The sequence below is a fragment of the Myripristis murdjan genome, chromosome 19 (assembly GCF_902150065.1).
Source record: "Myripristis murdjan chromosome 19, fMyrMur1.1, whole genome shotgun sequence".
Classification (NCBI taxonomy): domain Eukaryota; kingdom Metazoa; phylum Chordata; class Actinopteri; order Holocentriformes; family Holocentridae; genus Myripristis; species Myripristis murdjan.
Window position 1 is genome coordinate 7366601 of NC_043998.1, and position 21043 is coordinate 7387643.

The window sequence follows — 21043 nt, forward strand, 5'->3', positions numbered from 1 at the left end:
ATTTGGCGGTTTGCAGATGATCGATCACCACAACCGCGCTTAAAAGTGCCTCATCACACACACACCAGCTCCAAATGTGAACTGGCGGCTCCCCCAAGCCTCTTAGATTGTATTACTGAATTCCAGGGTGACACCACAGAAGTGTTCTTAATTACAAACCACAGTATTTTCACTGTGGTTTGGCGGTTTGGCGCCCCGACTCCACACAGAATTTGATCGCTCTCCTTTCGAGGGCTTTCAGGCCAAGTTGTAATTCTGTGGCAGGCGCCTGCGATCTCTTACGGCCTAACCCAAATATTAACACCTTGGCTTCCTTTTTTCCCCCCCTCTTCCTCGCTGTTTCTCTCTCTTTCTCTCACTCCTTTTTCTTTCTTTCTGTCTGTCTCTCTCTCATCTTCTCTCTCTATCAGTCTAATAAGGTTCCAGTGGTACAGCACCCTCACCATGTGCACCCACTCACGCCTCTGATCACCTACAGCAATGAGCACTTCACACCGGGGAACCCCCCACCCCACCTACAGACAGACGTGGACCCCAAAACAGGTAGGGCCAAAGCACACAGAACGCTTTTCTCTTCATGAACAGGTGATGATTTATTATATGTATTATATGTATTTACCAGACATGTCAACAGTATCAGGAAAAAGTGTTATTATTAATTTGGTTTTTAAGTAGTTTTTAAGTAGTGTAAGTGTCTCTTTGGTAAAGTATCATTTCTGTTAATATCATGATAGGTGATTAGAGGAAAAGAGAGAAATTCAAGGTGTTTTCAAGGTATCTGAATGAAAAAAGCTGGGTTTATCTCTCAGCTCCATAAGCAGGTGAAGAAAAGTGGACGAACATGTAAAAAGCGCCTTTCAGAAAACTGTATTTGAACTGTATTTGTAAATGTTTCACTTTGTCCCACCACCATGGTATGTGGTATCCAGAACATTATGTCATTATGGTTTCTGCCTGTCTCAGTGTTGACACACAGTTGTAAACACAATCAGTCAAGAACAATACATAGAAGAAACTTCCTGCTTAGAGTACAGCTTCCCCCCGGTAGATGATCTGATTGGATTTTGGAAGCACCTCACCGCACTCATTTGCATCTTAATGAGAAAAAAAAAAAATCATTTTCTTGAAACTACTGTCACTCCTTAATGCTTCAAGGTACAAAGTTCATATTAGTAGCACCCGCGTGTTACGTAAAGATAAGCATGTTGACAGAAATATTTGCTAATTAACGCATTAATGAGCTTAATTAATGGGATCATTAGCATAACCGGTTATGTTTAATATATCATCATGGTGGTTATTGCAGGACATGAAGCGGCGAAAGTCCCTCATGTTCACTACTGCTGTTCTCATGTGTTGCTGATTCGTTTCAGCGTGTTGGTCATTAACATGGTTTTGCTATGGTGGAAAATGGCCTCACATTAGGAATCACAAACCTGAGCAGGCGTTCATGTTAAACGCGGAATTTAGCGAGCCACACTCCTCGTGACCGCAAGTCCGCTTCCTGGACCTCAGACGGGACAGGCGCTGTGGTCGGAGGCCTTAATATTGAAATAGCAGAGAGCAGTAAACACAGCAGATCCTCACTCTCAGCTTTAGGGAGTTGAGGCGGGGGAAAAAAAAAAAAAAGCCTGTCCATCTGGAATGCGGTCTCCACCTAAGCGCACAAAACATCCTCGACGCACAAAGTAGAAAACAAGGCCCGCTGAGCGACACGGAGCTATCAGACGCCTGCTCGGTGCAAGCAGGTTTTTGATTGATCACGCGGCTCCCGGGTCCCCGGAACAGGCCTCCGTGCAGCCTGTTGACTCCCTGCTCTCCAGCAACACAACAGGCTTAGGAGCCGGCCCACAGCCCCCCGGCGCTCCCGCCCATTCAGCCTACATTTTTTTTTAGGCCATTTCATCCATTTCGGCGAGCATCTTGACTAAGCATTTTAATTTTGCCGCTGTCATTCAGCACATCCTTTTCAGGTTAATGCGTTTTCAGCGCAGTGAATAATTTCCTGCTTTTCAGTGGTCTCTGGTGGATTTAGTTCGTGTTTTTAGGTAATAATGTCCCCTTATTATGATGGGTCCTTACAAAGGGGGGAATAATTAGCCAGCTGCTGTTTAATGTAGTGCTTAATGGCACTGCTTAATTGAGCTTAGTGTTTAATTAATTAATGAGCTGTATTAGGACTCGAGCACTGGGTGGCGATGGGATAATATTGGTGAGGCTTTCTTTTTAACAGGACATGCTTCAGTTAGAGCAGCGTTCTCCAAGATGACTGGGAGGCGTTTTTTTTTTTTCTATTTTTTTTTTCTTTATTAAGTCCTTGCACAGTCGTCTTGCTTGGACATACCGTTCCAAATGCGTCGTTGTCCATCAGTGACAGAATCGCTCTCGGGCCGCATTCCTGGATACCTGGATCAGCTGTGGGACTCTGGGTGTGAGCGGCAGCCCGGGCCAAGCGCCGATCTGCGAGGGGGGAATTAGATCTGCAGAAGTGCTCAGCGGGGTCTACTTGGGCCGTATTGGCACCGTCCCGTTCAGGAACAACAGCTGCGCCGGCAGGCCAGCTGTGAGGTGGGGGGAAAAAAGCGCACCGGCCAAAACGAAAGTTCCCCTGTTCCTGGCCCGCCACGCTCACACACTTCCCTCCGCTCTCCAGCATTCATCCAGTGTTCCCTGTTTCAAGTCTGTCATGAGAGAGAAAGTTATTTTTAAAGCGGGACCTTTCCAAGGCATTTATTCGGGGACGGCGCGCCGATGCAGCTCCTTTGCCTGTCAGCTGCCATGGAAAGTAAAGGCGATGCTCTGGACGCTGTGATCGTTTAGCAATGCCCTCGACAAGAGCTGTCCTTAAGATGTACGTCTCTGTCATTGTTTGTCAGCCGCTGGATAAAAAAGCCAGTTTCTGTCTTTTGCGGTGGTTTTTGTTGTTTTTTTTTTGCTCAATTTGAGTCGGACCACTGGGATGTCTTTGGTAAATGGAAGCAGGAGAGCAAAAAAACCCCTACCTACCGCACTTATCCCGCTTCACATTGTCATTGCTGCCAAAATGCATGACGTTAAACAAACACCAGCACCTTTAGCTACTCAACTAGTCATTAATCTGAGTCATATGTATTGACTTCAACTCGAAAAGTCACGTCCCGAGGATTTCACCACATGATAGATAACTAAAACCCGTGATAGCACGTGTATTTCAAACATTGCTTTATTCATGTATATGGTGTCAGCTAAAACCCACCATCCGCTCGACATGTCGGTGAAAATCAGAAGGCAGATTCAACCTGCAGCCCCACATTAGCAGCTCTCTGATCACTGGGATAGCTTTAATTATGTGATTGTGTTTTCTTCACTTCCAAACCCTTCATCATTTGCCTTTGTTAATCTCCTGATTCAGTACGCAAATGTGACAAGATTCGTGTCGGTGTTTTTTATTTTTTTTTTCCTCACCTCTTTCCCCTCTGCCTCTTCCAACACGTCGTGCCACCGCCATCTCAAAAAAGGCCTTTGATCTCGAAGTGTGATTTAGCACTGTGTACATGTGAGCACGAGCTCTCTTCCTCCTCCTCCTCCTCCTCCTCCTCCTCCTCTTCTTCCTCTTCCTCCCATCTGCACTCGTGTGATGTCTGCGAAAACTCTTCACAAATTCAGCGCTGACGGAGATTTGGATTTTCTCTCTGTCATGATCTTGTCTGTCCACCTCCTCTGCCCCTTGTGCTCCTACCATCTTCTCTCTTCCACAGGAATTCCAAGGCCTCCACATCCTCCAGATATATCTCCTTATTACCCACTGTCGCCTGGCACTGTTGGCCAGATCCCCCATCCGCTGGGATGGTTAGTACCACAGTAAGCGAATCCCTTTTTATTACTCTTGATACTGTGTTGATAATGTGAAAAGGCTTGGAGCATCGCAGAATGACATGACAATATGATTAATGCACATAAAAAGCAGCTATTATCTTACATGCATATCGTGTAGCAATATAGTGTTGTTGCTTTTTTAATGTTTGCAAAGTCAATTATGGAAGCGGTGTCCGTCTCTACCCGTCCCATGTCGGGGTTCATAGTCTGTGTTGGAGCAGATTTCAGGTCTGCCTCTGCCTTAACTTTCCTCCCTCCATCACTGCACCGACTTCTGGACCACAGAAGTCCACTGCAGCCTCCTCGGGCCCCCGCCAACCCCAACTTGCTTCTTTGTGGCGAATGCTATTTTGCATGTCTCTGTATGGTCCAATTAGAGTAATGAACCGTGATTGCCCGTATTTTACCCACAATTCCACATGGGGGCTCTCCCCTGGTAACTCTTGTCAACACTTGTTAATATGACAAAAGGCTACAAATTAAGCTCTGTTAATTTAATGTTTTCTCACCGCGATCTAAATACCGAGAGAGGCCCCGAGCGCAGCCACGGCGCCCTTTGATTTGCTGCACTTTATTTTGGTATAAATTTACATTCATTATTGTTTGTCTTTGGATGTGTAGACCTCAATTAGCGTGATGGCTCCATTAAAGAGACCCACGCTTCGTCTTTAATTATCACAACAAAACACCTAGTTCCAGCTTGGGGAGGAAGGGGGCCCCGCTCTGTCGACACCGAGCGAAGGGTTATGAAATTTAATTAGCCATTCCTATCAAGATTTGTGGCATTCAAATTGTTCAGAGTTTTTCCTGCCTTTGATCTGCGCTCTGCAATCCCCTAGATTTTTGTCCTGATCAAATGAGAATAAAGAGGCCCACGATGGGGAGAGGAGAGAGACAGGGCTTTACCTTCTCCTCTTCCATCAACCCGGTTCCTTTACCTTCTCTCCTTTCTTCTTTTCTTCCCCCTTCCCAGGCAAGGTCAACCTGTTTATCCAATCACAACAGGGGGTTTTAGACACCCCTACCCAACTGCGCTCACTGTCAACGCATCCATGTCAAGGTGAGTTGAGCCTTAGGAAATAAACACACACACTCTCTCTCTCTCTCTCTCCCTCTTTCTCACTTGCACGTACATGCAGTTATGTGTGTGTGTGAGTGTGTGTGAGAGAGAGAAAGAGAGAGAGAGAGAGCTGTGAGTCCATTGCACAGGCATCACACACACACACTGTCACACATACAGAGACGCTGAGCAGCAACTTCTCCCTTAAGGAGAGCTTACACTCCCATCTCTGTGTTCAAAAGGCCAATTCTCCAGCGTGGGCTCCAGCGAGCATGCTCAAATATTAATTATATTTATCATTTTCTAATGAGGCCCCTGAAGAACGTTTACCCCTACTGCATGTCAGGCAGATCTGAAATGAGTTGGGGCATGTCCTTGCTGTGAGTTTCAGCAGCCAGACAGATAAACAAACATAGCAACACTTTGAAGGGCACTAGATGATATAAGCCAGGGCCTGACACTTGACTAGGGCTTTAGTCCAGCCCATTAGGGTCCAGCTCAAGTGCTGCTCTGGACTTAAGTGCACCCATGGGGGCGTGCATATATGTGTGTGTGTGTGTGTTGCCATTTTGTGTGCATGTGTGTCTTGTTTGTCAACTGGTGTTAAACTGCTTATTGTTCCCCTGGGGGACGCAGGTCCTCTATATTGTGTGGGAAGGAGAAAGAATTAATTGCGGATGACGAAAAGCCCGTGATTTGTAGGCGCCGAGCGTCCAACAAAGCGACAACACAGAAAAACAAACAGCCTCCCACCCTCTCCCCGCCCTCCACCCCTCCTCCTCACCCTCCGCTGCACAAGCGCGTGCAGCGGGGGACTTGGGACGGGCCTGGTGTGGAGTCTAGGGATGAGGCCAAGCTTCAGTTTAATTACAGGCTGATTGGAAAAGCAGCTCCTGAGGGCAGCGTGTTTAGACCTCTGTGACATTGATGGATCATGTAGATGCAGGGAGGGAGGAGAAACAAAGGAGGACTGGCTTTTTAAAGCATAGCCCTGAGAGCAGGAGAGTTTATTTGTATCCATTTTGGCTCTGGCAATAAGTTTGCCCAGTCAGTGCAGCCCGTGTTACATACAAAAAGTTTTTTTTTTTTTTTAAAGTCACTTTTTCTGTTATTTTTGCTGGCCTGACACATTTTTAATGGCCCATATCTGGAGATGTGATTCCCAACTGACTAGTTGGCAATATGATATAAGAAAGATATTTCTTTATTGGAACAATTCGGATTGATTGGTCAAATTGATTAAAATTTGCAAACTGCAGTGCTTTTTGCCAAAATTGATAACCTTTAATAAACATATGCAATAATGTAAGGCTATTGTTTTCCTCTGAGATGTAAAAATATGACAGAATTACTTAATATTGTTTATTTTATTTAAAAAAAAAAAAAAAAACTATATTGACAAAGAAAGTTGCAATTTATAGTTATATGATGATTATATTATGAATCATGTGTGATTTGATTCAAAGCACTTTGTAGCGATTCAGGTAAAAGTCAGTGGTTAATTCTATTTATTTGTTTCAGCAGACTGAAGCAGTTCAATTGTCATAATGTGTTAGTGATACATGGATGCAATGAATGGCTTGACTCCCCTTTACAGCCCTGCCCAAATCTCAGTCTTGCTTTATGAATAGATGGAGGATCTAGTTTCAAAATGTTCCAGTTTAAAGCTCACTCTCAGCTCTCTGGAGCTTGGAGTCGGGTTTACCCCGTGGCCTGTTCTCGGTAAATGGAGCAGGCCTCAGGTGCAGAGGGTCAGACAGACGGGCCTGTCCAGACATCTGGATCTGGCAGCGGTATCCAGCCGACCTGGGCTTTAAGTGACCGCTAATTTGGTCCCTTAATGACAACCTCTACATTGTGATCATCTTATTTCCAGTGCAGCTAATTGAATCTGCTGGCTGGGGTGTGGGGGGGACTGGCCATGGGGAAGAGCTAATGCCCTGTGATGAGGTCCCTAATTGAATTAGTATAACTGAATAGATGCAGGGCTCTGGGAGCTCTCTGGAGAATGGGAAGGTTAACACATCTCATGAAAAACACAAACAAAAAACTAAAGCAAAAAATATATATATATATTTTGGCTCGTCGGCGAAATACGGTAAAGATTTGGCTAATTGTGTTACCAAAAAAATGACAGAATCCTTTCCGTGGCTTTCAGCTGGCTGGCTGGTGCTGTTCAAAGAGCGGACCAGACTGCTCTGACAGCTCAGGCGATTTGTAGGGAGGAGGTTTGACTGCGAGAAAACGCCGAGAAAGACATCCTGGCCTTGTACTCTTGTAGGGAGTCAGGTCTTCGCAGGAGAGCACCGCTTCGGTATCAGTCCCCCGTGCCTTACCCTGAGCCGAATTAGGATTCAGGGAAGGAAGCTCGTACCTCGTCGTCCTGCAATGAGCACCTTACACCTAGGTCCTGTTAAAAAATACATTCTTTTAGGAAGGGGAGGAAAGGGAGCCGAGGAGAGCAGAGACAGTCATCGGAGCAAATGAAAGACATTATTTTGATAATGGGGTTGGAGCCGGCTCGGGTCCCTTATTGTGTGTGTGCGCGTGCGTGCGTGTGTGTGTGAAGACAGGTGGGAGGATGTGAAGGCTCACTCGCCCCCTTATGCTTAAGCCTGCCCTTTGATATGTTCCCCCATCAGCCCACTCCCTCTCTTTTCCCGGGGAATGGGAGAAGCGAACCGGCCGGGTCATTATACATTAAACAGGCACGGGGGCTACCGCTTCGCATTGGCAATTAAATGGCACTGGCTGACACTGGGCTTGCTGCACCAGTGACCCCACCCCACACCACCGCCGCACCCCCCTCCCTCGCGCACACACACACACACACACACACACACACACACCCGCAGCCTTTCCTACCTTTCAGATTGAGACGTAGGAGCCCGGGGGTTAGGGTGGGCGGATGGTTGGGGGTCTCCGCCGCGTCTCCTTCTCTGTGTTGGTTAAATTGGTCCAAGGCGCCGCTCGCTGCTGATGAGCCTGGATGATGATGATGCCCCCGCGCTTCAAAGGGATGGCCATCATGTTTAAACCATAACCTGGGCCATGCAGTGGCAGCAGGGGGAGGGAGGGAGGGATGGAAGAGAGCAAGACAGAGAGAGAGAGTGGAAGGGAAAAGGAGCGTGGAGGTGGTGAGGGGACAGAGAGGAGAAAAAGAGGAAGAAGAAGAAGAGAAAAAATAGATCTCGGAACAGAGGAAATTTTAACAAGTGCACAGAGAGAGGAGGAGAAGGGAGGGAGGGAGGGAGAGAGAGAGAGAGGAAACAGTGAGCGAGGAAATGCAGCAGCCTAATGATGGGCGATCTGCAGCCACTGCTGCCGAGCTCCCCATCAACGGATGACATGGCACAAACACCAATGTGTCAGTGATGAAGGGAGAAGAGGGGAAAGGAGAAAAAGAGAGAGAGAGAGAGAGAGGAGAGGAAAAGAGTTTGAGGGGGGAGCGCACTGGCACTCCCCTGAGATGGCCTCCAACAGAAACTAGTTGTTCCTGGCGAGTTTATCCTCATCATTATATTCTGGCTCGGAGCCATGCAGCCAGACACAGCCGGATAATGAGCTGTTAAAAAAAAAAAAAAAAAAAATTATTCCTTCTTTTTTCTTCTCCTTCATCCTCTTCTCCCGCTCTCCTAAATTTGTGTACGGTCACGTGTCGCGAAGGTGCCGCACTGTAAACAGAAACACACTCAAATTTCAGATAATCGGACACGTATAATTAGCGTCATAGACACACACACACACACACACACACACATACACACAGATGGCTCATGTCTGTTCCAGCCGGTGAAATGATTTCCTAGATAGGGGTTTCTGGCCTCAATAGATGGAGCTGTAGGAGATGATGAAATGATGATAGGTTTGTAGAGCGAGGGAGATAAAAATGTCAATAGCGCTGACAATGCTGAATCGGCAGAAAAGGATGGGGAGGAGGCCACTGCCAAATAGAAGGCAACCCCTGAGGAGATATTCACGGCGATAGAGCATTGTCATGCATCGCACGTTCCCTGATGGGGGTTCACAGGAGGTCACATGCAAAGCCGGCGACATCTGTATCAACGCATTTGCTCAATGTCAGTTTCCAATGTCCAATTTTCTCGATGTCAAAGGACGACGGAAAGAAGTCACGCGATATGCGTTTGGCGTCATGAAAAGCGGCCGTGGAAGCAAGGCGCCCCGGCTTTCATTGGCGATAATTGCTAATGCAGACATAACCTTGCTCCCTTTAAAAGCCTAACTTGTCCACGCCGAGAAGCAGCAGCAGCTGAATCGGTTTCCGAGGCGCGGGCGGGAGGAGCCGCGGCCCCTCGGATCGCGACGTACACAATCTCTCCATTCGAGCGAGTTCAAAAGCTCAAGGTGTGCCGGGCCCTCGACGGCTTCGCGCAAAACCAAAACCTCTCCTGACAAACTAATTGAGCCGGATAAAACCCGACGACAAGGACGCGTTCGGGTTCAAGTGCTCGGCTCCCGCGCGGATAATTCGGCTTGTTCAGAATTGGCCTTCAACCAGGAGAGATTTATCCTTGTGCCGACTGCACTTTCTTCCTTTCCACACAATGAAGCTTTTTCAATCTGCATTTGACTCTGTGGTGGTTTACTGTAATTGGTTCTGTGTGATTAAGAGAATATTTTTTTTTGTGAGGAGTGTATAGTCACACGGGCTGTATTCCGTCTTTAAATTAAAGTCATTCAGAATTATCCAAGATGAGGATGTGCACCAATAGGGTTGTTAACGTCAATTCAGGAATCAGCCCTTAACGTTTACATGTGCATGTTTGTATAGATGTGTGTTTATGTCTTGCGGCTAAAGGCCAATTCCATTCCAATTTAAAAAAATAAAAAATAAATACACTGCAAAAACTCAAAATCTTACCAAGATTATTTGTCTTATTTCAAGTCAAAAATGTCTTATTACTAGTCAAAATATCTCATTACACTTAAAATAAGACATGATCACCTCAGAAGTAACTTGTTTTTAGACAATTGTCTCTTGTTTCAAGTGAAAATTTGCTTGAAACAAGTGAAAATTTGCTTGTTTCATTGGCAAAATTTGTTTCTTGTTTCTAGCTAATTTTCACTTATTTCAAGTGAATTTTCACTTTTTCCACTGGCAAATTTTGCAAATTTTTGAAAATTGACTAAAAACAATTTACTTCAGAGGTGATCATGTCTTATTTTAAGTGTAATGAGATATTTTGACTAGAAATAAGACATTTTTGACTTGAAATAAGACAAATAATCTTGGTAAGATTTTGCGTTTTTGCAGTGTAAGCACCTTGTAATTTGACCAGCATTTGATTTCGACGTTGGGATGGAGTTGCGCCGCCGCCAGCTGTTTGTAGTCTTGTGTATACTTGTGCTCCATCCTCCCATTTCACCCGTGTCCACTCTGACGATTTACACAGTCTTCTGTCCTCCAGGTTCCCCCCACACATGGTGCCCCCTCACCACAGTTTGCACACCACGGGCATCCCCCACCCAGCCATTGTCACACCCAACGTCAAGCAGGAGTCCTCCCACAGCGACATCAGCTCCCTCAACAGCTCGTGAGTAGCCCACCCGCGCCGCCGAAACCGCCCCTCTCCTCAGAGCTTCTCGCCCCCCGTTTGAAATTTGCCCGCACTGTTTTGACTCTCGCTTTGCCTCTCCTGTCCTCTGGCCCGCCGCAGGAAACATTCAGACGCTAAAAAGGAGGAGGAGAAGAAGAAACAGCCGCACATAAAGAAGCCTCTGAACGCCTTCATGCTCTACATGAAGGAGATGCGGGCCAAGGTGGTGGCCGAGTGCACGCTGAAGGAGAGCGCCGCCATCAACCAGATCCTGGGGCGGAGGGTAAGCCACTAACGCCGCGTTGGCCCGGCTGAATGGCCTAGCAAAAAGTTGAAAGTTTTTTTTTTTTTTTTTTTGAGGTGGCCTGGTGACCTGGTATGCTGAGCGGCGCGCCTTAAAGCTTTGAATCCAGTTCATCCGCTCCAATCATGACCTCAACCGGACTATTTAAAACCTGCAGTGATCAGAATTGCTGAGGGTTTATTGAAGTGACTCTCCCTGTGGAATGAGCACATAATTCAGTGGCTGAGTCTACATGAGTCTCACTATCTCACCAACTCGCTGATGAGAGATGTGCTTATTCCACTGTTGAGGTCAGCTGAGTCGTTGAATGAGCGTCCCTCGTTTTTGCGATGGAAGTCATTGCGGCTTTAGCCTCTTCGACTCTGTTGGTCTCATCAGCGGCTTCGACGTTACAAATGCATGCCGAGCTTTGTTCAAACCCACAGAACTTTATTTGAAATTCTAGTGGCGGTCCCATGGCTTCCGAAGATACCAGAAATGTTCTGCTGAATTACAGGGAATAATGTGTGTAAAATGATGCATCAGACATCTAGATATTTTCCATTTAATGTAATGACGCGGGTTTGACTCTTTCACTCCAACAGAAGCACGATGCAGCAGCTTATATAGAATATGTTTGTGACATCGATGTACAATGTAGGATTTTTTTTTCTAACTTTGAAGCTCCTTAAAATTTAAGGGGAAATGAGAGGTCTATAAAGTAGAGGTCATCGAAAATGTTGAAAGATTTGCGTGAAACCCTCTGTCTCTCTGTCCCCTTCCGTCTCACAGTGGCACGCCCTATCACGAGAGGAGCAGGCCAAGTACTACGAGCTGGCCAGGAAAGAGCGACAGCTCCACATGCAGCTGTACCCCGGCTGGTCAGCACGAGACAACTATGTAAGTTTTTAAGTTTACAAGTCGTAACTCCCTGGTCTTCCTCCCCTTGCTAGGACTGGCGTCCAGGACAAGCACTTGCAACCACTTGTTTTAGTTTTAGATGGCTTACCTATCTTCCCTGTAATTTCTCTGTGAATGGATCTCTAAGACAGGATAAACTGCAGCGACATGAGTCTGTAACATAACGCTTTAAGGCTGTTTAAACTAAGCCCATCTTATGTGGTTTACTCCCTGAACACTTAAATTCTGGCACATGAATGCAGTGTAAATGCACGGTCTCACCATGGTGTGTCCAGTGTCAGGACTGAGCTGACCAGTGGAGCTTTCCACAGGCAGCCTAGAGACGTCTGCCTTGCCAACCAGACGCCCTTCTACATGTTCATAAAGCAGAGGAAAATAAGACAAAAGAGCAGCCAAAGAAGAAAAGAACAGAACAAGAAACAGAGAGAGAGAGACGGAGAGAGGAGGGAGAATTGTGGTCTGGCCTGCAGTGGCTGTTACAAACCGGAGGGCAGAGACAGAAAGAAAGAAAAAAAAAAAAGCCAGAGAAAGAATGAATGAATAAATAAGTAAACACAAAGATGAGCCCTATGCTCTGTTTCATGTTTTTGGGCCTTCTGCAATATAATAACTAAGGTTCCTGTCTATTCCTATTTTTCTATTTCTATTTTTTTGGCGGGCAACCAACAGGGGAAAAAGAAGAAGAGAAAAAGGGAAAAGCAGCAAGCAGAGGGCAATGGTAAGTGAGCTGCAATTATCTCTCATATTAGAAGAGCCCCATCATGTGTCAGGCTTATGTGACATCTCACAAGATAAAAGTCAAGCTTTTTTTCTACTGTTGTGTTTTTTTTTTTTGTGCTCCCTTTTTGTTATTGTGCCTGGCTTGTGTATATATATATATTTATATATTTATATATATATGTGTATATATATAGTTTTTTTCTTTTCTTTTTTTTTTTTTTTTTGTATAGTTATGCTACCCAATGCAATATTTAAATGGTAGAGTTGCTTGTAACACCCCCCTTTTCCCGTCTTTCCCTTCCCTTCCCCAGCTAATAACAACTGAATATGCATGACACCCCACACTCCATCTCACCTCCCCTCTGACACCCCCACCCCCCCCTCCCTTCCCCACTTTTGCCCCTTAGCGTTCTGATACTGTGATATGTGTGTTTTGAGAATGTGAAATTTAAGCATTGTGAGAACCATTAACTTTGCCAGTGTTGTGTGCGTGGCCCTGTGTTATAATGCCTGTGCCCTGCAGATAGACTGCGCTTGTACTGTGTGTGTGTGTGTGTGTGTGTGTGTGTAGGAGACTGTGTGTGTGTGTGTGCATGCATGCGTGTGTGCGTGTGAGCGTGCACAGCTGCGTGTGTGTGTTGGGCTGCCCCCTTGCTTGCCTTCATGCATGCTTTTATATCAACATAAAAAAAAAAATCACCCACATCTTAAAATTAAGGAGGTTTGCTAATTCTATTATTTATCCATTTTATTCACATGATTCATATTCCTCTGATCATATTGTGAGTTGACAAGGAGAAATGCCGATTTGTTATCATGTATTTTGCGCTCGTTTTGGTGACGGATCCCTTCTTGAAGGCCTCTCTATCTGTTCTTTTTTTCAGAACACAGAGAATATTTTCCAAACCCTTGCCTTTCACTCCCTCCGATTACAGGTGCTAATGTCATTTTGAGTATTAAATTACTAACTTGTTTTATTTATTCATTATTTTTTTTTTTTTTTACCTTCTTCTTCTTCTTCTTTTTAAATTTATGTATTTACTTTTCCTTGAATGTGCAATATATTACAACACTGAGAGCAGGCTTAAAGTTAAAGTCTATATCTATTGAAATATGTTCTATTTGCTTTGTTTGCTGCTTTCTTTTCTTTAAAAAAAAAAAAAAAAAGATGTTGCAGTTGTTTATTTGATTCTAAGGAAAAAAAGATTTACATCCATGTTGCCATTTAGCCATTTTTAGCCTAGAACATTTTCTCCTATTTGGCACAACCCTCTATGCAGTGTGTCAGGGACTAGATTCTCATTGTGGAGTATGACCTGAACGATGTGATGTCAGGGTAAACCTCCTTAATCTATATGCTTCAGTAGCTGCGCGTGTGCCTTTTTCCTGTAGGCCAGCATGAGTTTGGCCCACACACAACCCCCCCGCCCCCCTCCCCACTCTAAATCTGTCTCTACTCAGACAAGGCCTGGACTCAAACAGCCACCACCAGTACCCGTAACTCCAACCTGCTGTCACTTGGCTCTATTAAACATCACTGGTTAGAGTTAGAGAGTGACTGGCACTTCTCCTGCAGCAGAGAGTCAAGTGTTGATGGGAACCATTGTTTGATACCAGGTCTAAGGAGTAGTTTCCCTCTTCAGGCTCCTGGTCTTTAATCCTTTTCCCTGGCTGGGGCTAACTCACACCCTTGCTGTCTTTAGCAGTCTGCTGCTGCCTGTACCTGCTGCCTCGACCTCGTCCTCTTCAAATAATAGAGCATTAATAACCGCTAGCTTTAAATTAATCCAATCCGCATTTGCCCCCCCCTTGATATAATCTCTACTAAACACGCCTTATGTGAAACTTGATCTTCAGTCAGGGTTTATGTTGTATCGCTGAAAAGCTGTTGTGGTTAATATCTGCATCTTTCTATAATGATTCGATGATTTGCCTGCATTTTGATTTTACTAATGTCTGAAACACACTAACCGTGTCTTCTGACAGGCCTGTCTTTAAAGGCATACTTGAGACTTGAGAATGGCTTGGATCTTTATTTTTTTTGTTTGTTTTTTTTTAGTTTTCTTTTTTCTTTTTCTTATAATGGGGGAGGGGGTTTTCTAGCACAATAAGCCACAGCCAAGCTTCATAGATTCACTGTTTGTCTTTTTTCTCCTCATTTCTCTCCCCCCTTCTTTCTTTTTTCTGTCTGATTTTGGTTACTGTTCCTCCTCCTTCTGCTGGCTTCCCCTCCCTGTTGCGGCGTCAGACCTGAGCGCTCCTAAGAAGTGTCGAGCGCGCTTTGGGCTCGATCAACAGAATAACTGGTGTGGCCCGTGCAGGTGTGTATGGTGTGTGCTTGCACCGGCCGGGGCCAGGTGACGGCTGGGTTAGCGTACGCTGGGACTTCCTCTCGCCCCTCCCCTCGCTCTCTCTGCCACTGCCTTTCTCCCTTCCCTTCTTCCCCCTTTCCTCTGTCTGCCCGGCCAGGCTATCGTGACCTCTCAGCTTCCTCAAGCCACGCCCTGCCAGTCTTAGCCACGTTCCACCATTTGATTTTTACTGCCTGTTTGGGAAGAAGGGCCTTATAACAGCGTGTGCTAATGTGTTTGTATGAATGTGTCTGTGTCTGCGTAGAAAGCTCATCCCTGTGGATCCCGACACTTTTGGGAGTTGCGGGGGTTTCATTGCAGGGTGCACAATGAGCCTCACTGTGGTCGCTCAGACATCCTAAACTGGCAGGTCGGGGCTCGGAGGATCTGGAGCGTGATGGCTTGGTCAATGTGGAGGACATCCCAGTGTTACCAGCCTAAACCTAAGCCCTGGCTACATGTTTTTGTCTGTGCAATGACGTGTCCATTTTCTTTTCTTTTTTTGTTTGTCTCCTGTGTGTGTGTTTGTGTCTACCTCTTTGGCTAACAGATGCAAATACCCCAAAGAAGTGTCGTGCCTTGTTCGGGCTTGACCAGCTGAGTTTATGGTGCAAACCATGCAGGTATAACTCCTGTAGTACCTATGGGAGGAGGACATCCACAATGAGCAGCTTCCTTCTCCTTGATTATTTGTTCAGATATCCCTCTAAAACGTGTTTCCATCAATGTGGTAACAGATGGCAAACTCCTCTGCTCCTTCTCCTTACCGGGGAGCCTCCTGCTATAAATTCCCTCACAGCGATTCTTCTCTTAGAACCAGGTTCAAGCCCAGTGGCAGAAAATGGATTTGTAAACAGGACTTCTGTGCATTTAATCTTAACAAAATATCTTTTGAACATGGCTGGCGAATACACTCAGGGAATATAATTTGTTTGGGTCTGACGTGTTCTAGCTGAAATCCATTTTCTACCCGGGCCGTGGATAAGTGCCTCCCATCTTAACTGTCATGTATGTCCTAATTGGCGCCCTTGAATAACAATGTTATGCTTACAAATTTGGCCCTGCTTTCTCTGAGGGCCTTCTCAGTGACACTCTTTTCTATGCCCTCTTCCTCCTCCTTCTCCACCTCTTCTTCCTCCAAACTCCTCTCTAATAACCCTTACTTAGTCCCTACCTGTTGTCTTTCTGTTCTGACACAAGCAGTCTTTGAATTGGGAATATTTTCATGGTAGGTATTTGTTTCTGCTAAGTAATACCCTCTCTGTGTCTGGCTTGCACTGCACCCCGCCCCACTCTCTCTTGACTCCACTCTCAACCCAACCATTGCAACACATTGTTTGGTATTGTACATCACTGTGGTAAACCAAAGGCATGCAAATGCTGTTGCGCATTTCATTTCTGTCCTTTTGTAATTATTCACTCGAGCAGGCTCGAAATCAAACTGTTTCCGCACGACGCCTAACTGGTAAACGAAGGGGTTATTCTCGTCGATTTATGACCCCGTTTCAGATAAAGCTTTTTTTTTTTTTTTTTTTTTTTTTTTTTTTTTTCCCCAGCCAAGTGAGCCGGCGCGTTGCTCCGTCAGAAACTCGATTTCAAACGCATCCAGTTTAGCCATTATTGAACAGCTCATCTATATTTTTTTTTTTTATTAATATTTCCTTTGAAAACGAGTCTAACTTCACACCCACACAGAAGGCTGTTGTTGTTCCCCTGCCAGCTGACACACATTGTCAGCAACAGCGCATTAGAACACGACTCCTAAAGCAATCAGAGCAGATCACGAGAACATGGCCGAGAGTCAGGCGGGCCGGGGCGAGGAGGAGAGAGCGCGATCATTCCGTCTTCTCGTTTTCGGAGCAGAGAGGTTAAAAGTTCTCATTGGGGCTCCATTTCCTAAAAGATGCATCTGGTGGTAATTCCCCCCGAGACGTGGAAATCAATAACATACACAGGCACACTATGAATCGATATGTCTGTTAAAAAAATGGATATTAGCTCATTTGTTGCGGTTTGACGGACAGGTATCACATGGAAGACGCCGTAGAGCAAAATGTGTGGGTGGTAGAAAAACAACACCTTTTTATGGGGAATCAATACCCCGCATCGCCCGACGCCATCAATGGCACAGTGCACTTAAAAGCCAATTAGACGCCTTTGTCCCTCCTCTTTTCTAGACTTTTTCTATTCTTCTATTGTGTCCAGTGTTGTGTGCTTGTACTCTTGCTCTGTTGAGCGTATCAGAAATGCATGCATACCTTCCTTTTCTTTCACTCAAACATGCTAGCGAGGTATTGTGACTCCCTTTTTTATGTGATTTGTTTGGTGCCCCACACTTCTCTCTGTTTCTTTCCCCTCTAACCTGCTCTCTCCATTAGTCTCAATTTGTGGTTTACCCTCAGAATTACAGGCAGGGGTGCGACTCGAGAAACAGGGCCTCGCTTTAATTGAAGGCTAGATCAACCTAATGTTTTCAAGTCAGCGTACACTTTTATTTTTCCCTCTTTTTTTTTGTTTTTTTTTTGCTGCTTGTTTGTTTTGACCACCTTAGCCTTCTTTGTCTTACCGCCTTGTCCCTGTGAGCGAGCATAGCCTTAAATACTCCGTGGCCTTCGGGCATCCTTGTGATGGAATGGAGAGCAGAGAGGGAAGGGTCACTGCCAAGGTCAGGGTAAAGATGAGGTGGGCAAAGATATTCCCCCCTTAACCAAATCCGAGCGCAAACACTCGCACGGCAGAGTCACCGCAGATAAACGCAATCCCCTCTTATTTTCCGCCCGCCCCGCAGTGCTGTTGCATCGCGGATCTGGTTCCGCCGAGCACGCCGGGCCTGGCCCGGGGCGCAGCAGGCAGGGGGAGGGGTCCTGACCCCGGGCAGAAATGCAAACATGATGCCTTGACCCCGTGCGCACACACTCGTGTCTTTGGGGCAGATGCAGGGTAGTGTGGATCTTGTTGACTTTTTCGCCTCGCATCCAAACTCTGTCCCCTTAGGAGAGGAGAGAGAAGAGCCAGAGTTAGAGTAGAGGAGAGCGAGAGAGAGAGAGAGAGAGAGAGAGAGGAGCCAAGGCAGGTCCAGTAAGCTCGTGTTGCTGGAGAGAACAGGCCAATTCCCGGTTTTAGCTCGGCACTAAGGGAAGCTCTTTGGTTTAGTTTACAGAGCAGTCAGAGAGGAAACAGCCCAACGTAATGATCTAATCTCCATCCTTTCATCATCATCGTGTCTGCTCTTCCATTTCCCCGCTGTCTCCTACCTGTCTGTCTTGTCTGATGATGTAGTTGCTAGGAACTTTGACAAAAATCGTTTCTAGCACCTTTCTTCTTGGCACAAGGTCTACACAGCCACTTTAATGCACCTGGAACAAAAATAATAATAAAAAAAAAACTGCTAAAATGAGTCGAGAATTCGTTTCGATAACGCACAAACGAAAACGGTGCATTGAAGTCGGCGACGGTGCCAGGAGTTGCCGTTTCAAGGTGTGATGCTAAGAGCTGCTTTCTTTCTCTTGCCTTGTCCCGCAGGAGAAAAAAAAAGTGCATTCGCTACATCCAAGGTGAAGGCAGCTGTGCCAGTCCTCCCTCTTCGGACGGAAGCTTACTAGACTCCCCCCCATCCTCCCCCTCCTCAGTGGTTCCCTCCCCCTCTTCAAAAGAGTCAAAACCTCAGACTGAACAAATGCAACCTCTCTCACTGACTATGAAACCGGCCCACCAGCCACTCCACCACCCGCACCTCCTGGCTGGGCCTCCACCGCCATCTTTGGTTCAGCTGGAAAACTCTGCTGCAGCTAGCAAAACGCCCGGCACCTCCTCCCACAACGGAGCCCTGGAGCACGGCGACGTCTCGTCCTCGCGGCAGCCGGGCTCCTCTGTGGCGTCCTCAATGGCCCGGCCTTCAGCATCGCTGTGTCATTCCCACTCGCTCCTCCCCTCCACGGCCCCTCAGCCTCTGTCGCTCGTGACCAAGTCTATAGAATAGTCTACCCTATTCTCTCCTCCTTATCCTCTTTTTCTAGCTCTGCACACACACACCTTTCTAGGCCCTCGATGATATCTCACTTGCATTCAGTTGTTTCCTGTTTATGTTCCTGTGCCATAAGGCTTTGAAATTTTAGTTTTTGTTTTATTAAAGTTCATTGGTCAATATTTGACCCATCATTATCAAAAAATCTAATTATTATAAAGAAATAATACAATGAGCTGTAGTATAGCTTTGTGAATCTGCCAAAATTTTTATGAATTTTGTTTTTGTCTTTTTTGTAGTGTTAAAACAGTGCAACAGAAAAAAAAAAATATGTAGTTCAACTTCAAAATGTTTAAAAGACGGATATAAAAAGGTAGGCTAGATTATTCAATGAGCCCTTTTCTTGAAAGAGTTGGTTCTCCTTCTTTATTTGTATTAAATACGAGCTTGCGAACCAATCATTTGACATCTGTTCAAACTCTCGGAGGGCATGAGGCTAGCGGTGACACCTCTCTGAGGAACAACTTTAATTGTGATGTTACTTGTTCTTGTTTAAATGTACAGAATAATTGGGGGAGGGGGGGGTTACTGTGTTAAATATGCATCGTTCCATTGCGTTGTCTTTTTCTTTATGTTGTTTACCTTCGGGGTGGAGTCAGGCAAGGTGGGTGGGCTTGAGGGGAGGTCGGGGTGGGAGGGTTGTGGGTATTCAATTCAAAATGTCACAACGCTAGGACCAGTAGTATTTATTGCTTTAGAGATTGCTTGTTGTATCTTGTACGTGTCTCTTTTTGACTATTTTTTTTTTCTTAATACATTGTACAAATATTTTTTCTTAAGGTAAGCGACTTATATATGAATGATCCATTTTTACAAGGAGGTTTTAAAAAGGCAAATCTTTTGTTTGTTGATGAGTTCATTTCTTTCCTCGCTGAAAACCTGGATTCCACTCAGTGTACTGTGTAGATCTCATGAACAGAAGTATGCACAACTTCATTTCAAGAAATGCGTCTATAAGCCATTTTACAAAAGAAGAAAAGAAAACTTGAAACAAGAGACAGTGGGTACCGTGTCTTCAGTAGTTGGAAAAGTGTCTAAAGCCCTTCTTTTTTATTGCACAGTCACATCTCTCAGACTGTAGATTCGTGTACAGATTTTCCGTGCCAAATTTTGTGATAATTTTCTCTGCCCCTCTAACCACGCTGTAGGGATCTTTTTTTTGTTGTTCGTTTTTTTTTTTTTTTTTTTTTTTTTTTATTTCGATACCATTCTTTGCTGTGACGTTACATAGATTGCTATGTATGTAGTATAAATGTTGCTATAACAAATGTGTTTGGTAGCAAATTGTCAAATATTAAAATTTAAACTTAATAAAAAGACGGACATCATACTGTATAAACCCACAAGGGCCAAATTATGTATATTAGGAGGTTCATAAAAAACTATTAAATACAAAAAAATACACAAACTGCCACTTTTAAGTACACTACTACATATAGGTAGATAGAAAAAATAGGCATGTTGATGTTGCAAGAGGCTGTAAAAAAAAAAAGCTACAAGAGAATCATCCACTCGGTGCCATTGTAGTTGACATGACGCGACTGTAACCTGTCGATTTCTTCTCTGGTTTATTAAGATGCTAATGATAAATAGTTTGAATGTTTCCTTAACGGCTGTGATGTTCCTGTTCTATTTTATGCTCTTATCTTTTTTTGTTTGTTTGTTTTTTCCTGTTATTTTAAATGGTTCCAAAAAACCATGTTTTTTTTGTAATGAATAAATGTTTATGCTGTACAGTCTCTGTAGCATGCAGTTCTGTATTAATAAAAGCAACTTAGTATGTGCACACGTGTGTCTACCGTTTTGTTTCCGAGTTCGCCAGCAGGCGCATGGGAAAACGTAGGGAGCAAAAGCAGCTCCTCGACAAGTCCGTCTCGCTCAACTTGGCGTGCGCGGCCTCCCTCCACAACTGATAACCTTGAGATTCAGCAGAGAATAGAGCTTAATTTTAAATGTCCTGGTGAAATAACTTGGCATTTGCAATAGTACGTCACACCACGATTATCTCTTGAGCTGTCCACAAAGCGCTGTAATTAAAAATTATCAGCGTTGAAGTCCATGAAACCCAATGCCAAGATTTCTCCTAATCAATTAATCAATTAATTAAAAACTAGCAGCCCTGTAAACAGGGGTCAGTGCTAACAGAGAAGTGTTTGCAGAATCCTTGGCTGTTGTGTGTGTGTGTGTGGTAAGTCGTGTCTCAGTGTAATGGTCAAAAGTTCTGGTGAACACACAAGTATACATTTTTAGGGGAAATAAAGTGAATCCAGG

At 45.1% G+C, this 21043-nt stretch overlaps 1 protein-coding gene across 8 annotated transcripts in view; it reads left to right on the forward strand.

Moving 5' to 3' along the window:
* tcf7l2 (transcription factor 7 like 2) overlaps positions 1 to 20556 on the forward strand; it is a 99654-nt gene extending 79098 nt beyond the window's left edge. Inside the window, exons 6-15 of one of the 8 annotated variants that reach the window (XM_030077741.1) lie at positions 411 to 543; positions 3738 to 3840; positions 4829 to 4915; positions 10330 to 10470; positions 10594 to 10756; positions 11549 to 11656; positions 12347 to 12395; positions 13282 to 13332; positions 15299 to 15371; positions 18271 to 20556. In XM_030077741.1, the coding sequence (XP_029933601.1) occupies positions 411 to 543; positions 3738 to 3840; positions 4829 to 4915; positions 10330 to 10470; positions 10594 to 10756; positions 11549 to 11656; positions 12347 to 12395; positions 13282 to 13332; positions 15299 to 15371; positions 18271 to 18727 (1365 nt within the window). In that variant the 3' untranslated portion in view covers positions 18728 to 20556. Of the gene's footprint in view, positions 1 to 410; positions 544 to 3737; positions 3841 to 4828; positions 4916 to 10329; positions 10471 to 10593; positions 10757 to 11548; positions 11657 to 12346; positions 12396 to 13281; positions 13333 to 14645; positions 14719 to 15298; positions 15372 to 18270 lie in introns of all 8 variants that reach the window. The other 7 variants (XM_030077742.1, XM_030077745.1, XM_030077746.1 and 4 more) reach the window with 7 other exon arrangements.
* Positions 20557 to 21043: the final 487 nt, after the last annotated feature.